The 6775-nt window shown below is 51.3% G+C and overlaps 1 protein-coding gene across 2 annotated transcripts; it reads right to left on the reverse strand.

Annotated features, from left to right (window-relative positions):
- Positions 1-34: 34 nt before the first annotated feature.
- Positions 35-4475, reverse strand: Dusp6 (dual specificity phosphatase 6). Of its 2 annotated transcripts, none has more exons than XM_047551562.1 (3): positions 3589-4475; positions 2552-2989; positions 35-1538 (listed from the first exon to the last, which is right to left on the reverse strand). In XM_047551562.1, exons 1-3 carry the CDS (start codon positions 4001-4003, stop codon positions 1231-1233), a joined length of 1161 nt encoding a protein of 386 aa, XP_047407518.1. In that variant the 5' UTR covers positions 4004-4475; the 3' UTR covers positions 35-1230. The 2 variants fall into 2 exon arrangements, with proteins under 2 accessions (XP_047407518.1, XP_047407519.1); XM_047551563.1 differs by having other exon boundaries at positions 3604-4473.
- Between the last annotated feature and the right edge of the window lie 2300 nt (positions 4476-6775).

Here is a 6775-nt window from a genome sequence, read left to right on the forward strand (position 1 = left end):
CATGGCTGAAACTTCTAGAAGTCCCTCTGTATGTAGGTAAAATTAGATACACATTCAATAGCCAAAATAGTTATTTATTAATAATTTAAGGTATTACATTCTTATAATAAATTCCAGCTCAAAACTTTACACCATGAACTTAATGGAGGAACTTAATTCTCCCTTCTTCACAATCTGATGCATTCCACCTATCGAATGGGTACCCATGCTCACACACACGCTTCCAGTTTTATACAAATTTTTTCTAAAAAAAGGAAAGAAACCAACCCAAAGTATTGCATTTGAGGTGACACTCCCTGAAGAATTTTGTACAGAGGTAATAACACTGTTTAGCACAGCTGAAGTTAAAAAAAAAAAAAAAAAAAAGTGAGCCCATGATTTTGGTGTCTGTCCAAGATATCCCCTTTAAGACAACACAAGCCAATATATTTACAAAGATAAGGCATAGTCAAACTACATTGAGGAAAAAAAAATCATAAGGAAAATATACGAAAGACTGAAGACTGCACCATAACAAGGTCTTAGTGATAATGTCCATGAAAATGTCATCAGAATTGGTACAATATAGTCAAGCATGCTGCAAATATACCCTTTGGATTAGAAAAGAGCAAAATGTTCCTTTTCATTTGTTTTAATAAGTGGCATACTGCTCTTTCTCCCTTTGGATGATTTTAAACCCATCAAAGAAAAAAAATACAATCCAAACACTCTAAAGTGATTTAAGATCAAATATTTACAATAATCAAAGGAAGTATCAAATTGTTTTCTCAAACTGATACCACGAATACAGAGCTGAAATCTCTCTTTGGCTCCTCTATATGCAAAGTTGAATCAGTCTTCACTGAAGACAATATATAGTTAGTTCCATTTGTAGAAGGAAACAGCCATACAAGGCCCTAAAGAACACATGCTCCTAACCCTACCATTTGGTCCTACCCTATATACCTGGAAGTCCTTGAATTCCAGTCCCTGCATGGGTAGGCTGTACACATGGGTGCAGAGCAAACCTACTGCCTGTAACTAGACAGTGAGTCCTGCCCTTCCAAAGAGAATGGAACAAATCTCTCCCTTTGTAATAACCAATTCCACACTTGGTAAACCTTGTCTAATACAGACAGCTGGTGACATTTTGACACCTGGGGCCACACACAAAGAAAGCAGCCCAGCTGACGCTGCCAAGAGAAACTGCGGAAGGAACGGACACATCCCAGCAAGATGTGTGGGAGCCTTTCACGTGGATTGCAGGGAGTCCACTTGGTAGACATTCTGGTTGGAGGGGGTGGTAAAATACAGCTGCTGTGCTGGAACCCGGTTGTCACAGGGGCTGCTGAGTCCCAGCGTCCTCTCGAAGTCTAGTAACTGACCCATGAAGTTGAAGTTAGGAGAGATGTTGGATTTCTTCATCTTGACAATGTCATAAGCATCATTCATGGACAGATTGAGCTTCTGCATAAGGTAAGCCACAGTCACAGTGACTGAGCGGCTAATGCCAGCCAAGCAATGCACCAAGACACCACAGTTTTTGCCCCGGGCTTCATCTGTGAATACAAAAAGAAAAGCAAGATTTCAGTAGGCTGAACACCACCCTTTGTGAATGATCAGTCTAAAACCTGAATGTGGAAGAAAAAGATATAAAACAATCGTGTGTGGCAGTTGAGCCCTGCAGGCAGCAGAAAATGTATCACTGAAATAAACATGTATACTGAACACAATTACATATTTCAGATATTTTCTGAAAAGAGAGCTTTTGTATTAAGTTTCTACCAACAAAAAACTCCTTAATGTGTGCATTCTTTGCCTCAGCATGTGAATACCAGAAACCTTGCAATATGGTCATGAATGCCTTTTATACAGACAAGCAGACTGCAAGGGTCTATTAAATTATTCCCCAACTGTTGTGCAGCTAACAATGGAGGTATTCAGGCATTTTAAAAGAGAGAGGGAAGTCACAGGGGACAGCCCATTAGGAGGAACAGGATGTCGACATGGCTTGAAAATGAGTTCCTTTGTAATAGGAAATGCACTACAATGCCTGGAGATTCACTTCTCCCAGGCTTCCAGCCCACAGTTCTTCCTGCCGGGATCAGGTTACCCACACTGTCTCACTGTTACCCCGTATCAAAGTATCACTCAACTGAATAACATTTAGCATTCATAGGACTTTCCAACAACTAACTTGGTGTCCTTAAAGCAATGCTAGAAATCTTGTCTACAATAAATATTTCTGTCCAGTCTTTTCCACCCTCATTCCCAGTTCAAAGACTGTGGGAAAAAAATCTGTTGTCTAATTATGAACGGCCACCTTGTTAAATGCCTGAATTGAAAGATTCAAAGAAACAAGTGTTTCAGAGAGACCTGAGGTTTGAAGACGTGTCAAAAGACACTTCTCTCCTTAGCAAGTAGTAAGCCAGAATTAAGAACACCAGAAGAATATTAGAGACCTGCCTTGGACAAATTAGCAAGTAGCAAGAACGATTACCGGCTTAAACTCCATGAATGGCCACGAGTTTTGCATTTAAAAGTCAAAGCCACCACAGTTAATTAGTCTCACCTATGAAAGAAATGGCCTCGGGGAAAAACTGGGACAGGTTTTGGCTCCAGTGATCCGAGATGGGGATTTGCTTGTATTTGAACTCTCCTGCGTTCTCAAAGAGATTGGGCAAATTGGGGGTGACATTCAAGATGTACTTGATGCCGAACTCTTCTAACACGTCCAAGTTGGTAGAGTCCTTGGCACAGCCCAAGTAAAGGAAGGGCAAGATCTCCACCGGGAAGGAAGGCTGGCTGTTGGACAGCGGGCTGCCATCCGAGTCCGTTGCACTATTGGGGTCTCGGTCCAGGTCAGACTCAATGTCCGAGGAAGAGTCGGAGCTGATCCGCAGGCCCCCAAGGCCCAGCACTGGCAACGGCGGCGAGCTGCTGCTACACGAGCCGTCTAGATTGGTCTCGCAGTGCAGGGCGAACTCGGCTTGGAACTTACTGAAGCCACCTGCCAGAAAGAGAAAAGCAACAGTGTAACCCGAGATGCCGTAGTAGTTTTCACAGCTTGTGAGAACCGCAGCTGGGTGCAGGAAACACCTCGAACACCCTCCATTCACCTACACGCAGAGTCAAATGTAAGACACTGAAATGTGCACCTTTGGGAATTGTTAACAGTCGTCTCCCCTGAGAACCCTTATCCTTTTGAATCCGGAAATGCACAAAATGGCAACTTTTCCGAATATCGAGGGGGCTAGCAGGTGCCAACCTGCACCCGCAACAATCTCTCTGGTCCTGCACATTTAAATTCAAAATGGAATGATAGAAAGCAGGGAAAGGTGGACGATGTTCCGAGGAAGAACACGCAGAATTTGTTAAAAAGAAACCACGGGTCACGGGTTCCTATGGCCGGAAACAGGAGTGCAGGCTGGCCGAGTTCTCCCGTGGGGAACGCGCGCGGTTCACAGCCCCTGTCTCGCCGGCGGTCAGCCCCTTGGCTAGGCAGCGCGACTCAAGCGCCAGCCTGGAGCAGCAAAGGCATTCAGCCGGTGCGCCCGGCCCGCAAGCCGGTCGGTAGCCGCACATCCCCGCCCTGCCCCGCGCGCTTACCCCCAGGACGCGTACCTTCCAGGTAAAACGCCCGGCAGCCCTCGTCCTTAAGCTTCTTGAGCAGCAGCCCGAGCACCGACTCGCCGCCTGTATTCTCGTTCCAGTCGCTGCTGTTCTCGTCATAGAGCACCACGGTGTCGGTGCCGCAGCGCCTGGTAAAGCGGTCCCGGTCCTCGCCGCGCGTGAAGAGCGCGCGCACCGGCAGGTTACCCTTCTGCAGGCGCCGCAGCATGATGCCCGGGATGGCCACATTGATGGCCGACTCGATGTGAGACGACTCGTACAGCTCCTGCGGCCGGCAGTCCATCAGCAGAAGCCGCTCGTTGCCCAGCTCCAGCTGCTCGTTGAGCCACGCTACTGTCTTGCTGATCGCCATTTCCGACGCGAAGGGCACGGGTCTGAGCGTATCTATCATGGGGGTCGAGCTGCGAGAGGGCGGGGTGCCTACCAGACGCCCCTCCGGGCTGGCATAGGCCGAGCGCTCTGAGCGAAGCCGCCGCTCTCGGAGCGGGGTTTAATTCGGCCTCACCTTTTCCAAGCCGAGGCTAGCTAGCGGCTGGATGCGAGACAGAAGTGAAGCCGGCAGTCTCTGCAGCCGGCTGCAGCCGCTCACTCTTGGAGTCAATGAATCTCTCTGAATGAAGCTGCCCAGACAGTTTTGTTCCTCCCCAGTGAATGAAATCCAATTAATTCGGACTCCGTGCTACTGAGAGAGGAGGGAAAAAAGTCTAGAGGCTCCTAATCCCTCCCTACAAGGCTGCACCTCAAATCCACCCGGGCGCCTTTCTCCCAGGATTATTCAAAACTCGATTTGCTCACAGCCCCTAGGACTCAGTCCTCGCACACCCCCAGCGCGAGGCAGCTCCTCAATGGATACAAACAGCGAGCGTCTCAATGGATACATTCTCCCAGCCAGCCAATGAGCGCGCTGCGGAAGGGGCTGTTGCCGTGGGGACGGGCCGGCTGGAACAGGTTGTGTTGATGAATTGTTAATGAGTTTGTCATTCACAAAAACGGAAAGGAATTTCCGCTCCGGATAAGCCCCAGTGCAAACAAGCTGCAACAGCGGGCTCCGCGGGAGGAAGGAGAAAGAAGAGGAGGCGGCGGTGGAGGAGGAGCAGGGCACATAAACCAGGGCACTTCAGTTGTCTCATGTTTCCTTCTGTTGAGAGTTCACACTTCGCGTCGGAACTTTTGCACACAAATGGTGCAATTAGCATGCACAAAAGCCCTTGTTTGCGACTCCTGTGCTCTCCAGCTTGCTTTAGGAAAACTTGTGCCGACTTTTTTCCTTTTTATTCCCTTCAAACTCACTTGGACTCAAGTTCGCCTTAACCCCCTGCCCCCGCCCTCTTTTTGGCAGTGTGTGGCATTTGTTTGCCTATTTTAAAAGCCCAGCTCTGTTTGCTCTGATGTTCTTTTAGCCGAGGCTGTGTTGGGGCTAGTGAACTGCCTAGGCTTTAGTGACCGACGATGTGTTAAATGCTAATCCAACATCTTTCGAAACAAACCAGAATTTTGTTGAAACAACTTAAAGCAACCAAACGAACCTCTGGTTATCCAGAAAATCGGAAGCCTCCCCACCCAACACACACAGTGTTTCGTTTTAAACCGTAGGGAGAAAAAAGCTCTTCGGGCAGTCTAAAGCTTTTCTTCCTGTCCGGCAGTTGAGGCGTTATGAGCTATTGTTCCGGGGACCCAAGTCACCAAACTCCCGCCCCGCCGCAGTCACCCAACACGCGTACAGAGTCGTGCTCTTTAAAGAGTTCTGGGCAAGGAGTCCGGCTTCTGGCGGAAGAGCCGGTCTAGCAGGGCTGCCTGGGTTAGGTGCACTAAAACGCGCGGAGCACCACCAGCCTTCCCCGCCATCAGCGGGGCATTGGGAAATACTCCCGCAAAGCCCGCAGGCTACAGGGCCTCTGTACGCTGGCTCAGCCATTGGTTACTGTAGATCGGCAAGTCAAAGGAGTGTCTTCGTACCCTGCCCCACACCACCCCCTCGCTTGCTCCCACCGCCCCCCCTCCCCTGTCCCGCGCAGTGCACGACAGGAGAACCAGTCGCGCTTGCGCGCTGCGCTCCTTGCCACCGCCCCACTGCCCCCACCTTCCCACTCGCAAGTTGGGAGGGGCGGGAGCCGGGGCTTTGTACCACCCGGTGGACGCGTGCGGGGCTGAGTGCCGAACTCCGGATTCGATGGAGACCAGGGACTCGGGGTGGGGAGGGTGAGAAAGAAATCCTGTCGGGAACCCTTTGCTCCCAAGAAGTGCGGGGAGTCGCAGGGACTGTCTCTGCTGTCCTGCACAGCCCGCAGGTAACCTGGGGAGGTGCTGCTGCCCGCGGCCAAGGCGCGGGGGAGCAAGGCGGGTGAGCAGGAGCCGGATGGAGGAGGGGGGCCGCGGGGCCCGGAGTCGCATTCCCAGCGAGCAGAGCCCTATTGTTATATAAAAGTGCCGAGGCCTGCCCCTCCCGAGCGGAAAACCACCTGTGTACGGCGGGCGGGAGCGGAGGAGCCGAGGGGCTGTGGCCGGAAGGCGCGAATCCTAATCCGGCCTCCCCTCCCTAACCCCGGGCGGAAAAGAGGCCACGCTTTGTCCCAAAGCTGCCTGGGAGGCGGAAGCGGGTGTAGCCGCCCGCCGCTCCTGGAGCTTCCTTCCCTGCGTTTTGCACCCACTGCGAACGCAGCGAAAATGCCTCAGGTCACAGGGTCCCCCCTAGCCCGACGCCCCGCACCCACGAGCTGCCTGCGCACGCCCCCGCTGCAATTTACATTTTCAGTCACCCGCCTCTTCCCTGGTTTGGGAAATGTGGGCTAAAAAAGGCGGCTGCGAGGCCCAAGTTGCCAATTTTGGAGCTCCGCTGCAGGCAGGCAGCCCCTGGGGGAGCATGTTCGGCGAAGGTGGGGTTGCCGCCTCTCCCCGCGCCTTTTTTGGGCAGCCTTTGGAACGATACGCCCATATTTCACTGGATATTTTCCATTTCCAGTGTGGGCGGCCTGCGCGAGTTTAGGCACTCCCCTCCACATTCTTCCACATCTGTTACGTACCCACCCCAAGACCCTTTTATGTCTTTGGGTTCAGGGGTCGGGAGGCTGGAGGTAGGATGCCCAGCAGCGGGAATGAGAACAGCACTCCTTTCAACCCAGGACCTGCAACAAGAAAGGAGGGAAGTTGGGTTTCGGCTTACCTG

The sequence above is a fragment of the Sciurus carolinensis genome, chromosome 4 (assembly GCF_902686445.1).
Source record: "Sciurus carolinensis chromosome 4, mSciCar1.2, whole genome shotgun sequence".
Classification (NCBI taxonomy): domain Eukaryota; kingdom Metazoa; phylum Chordata; class Mammalia; order Rodentia; family Sciuridae; genus Sciurus; species Sciurus carolinensis.

Excerpts from the sequence above, each read along its gene's own strand:
- Dusp6 (XM_047551562.1), bottom strand. The coding sequence starts at position 4,003 with ATGATAGATACGCTCAGACCCGTGCCCTTCGCGTCGGAAATGGCGATC. Across the intron at positions 2,990-3,588 it reads GGAAGGTACGCGTCCTGGGG|GTGGCTTCAGTAAGTTCCAA; the intron begins GTAAGCGCGCGG and ends TCTTTCTGGCAG. Across the intron at positions 1,539-2,551 it reads CGAGGCCATTTCTTTCATAG|ATGAAGCCCGGGGCAAAAAC; the intron begins GTGAGACTAATT and ends TTGTATTCACAG.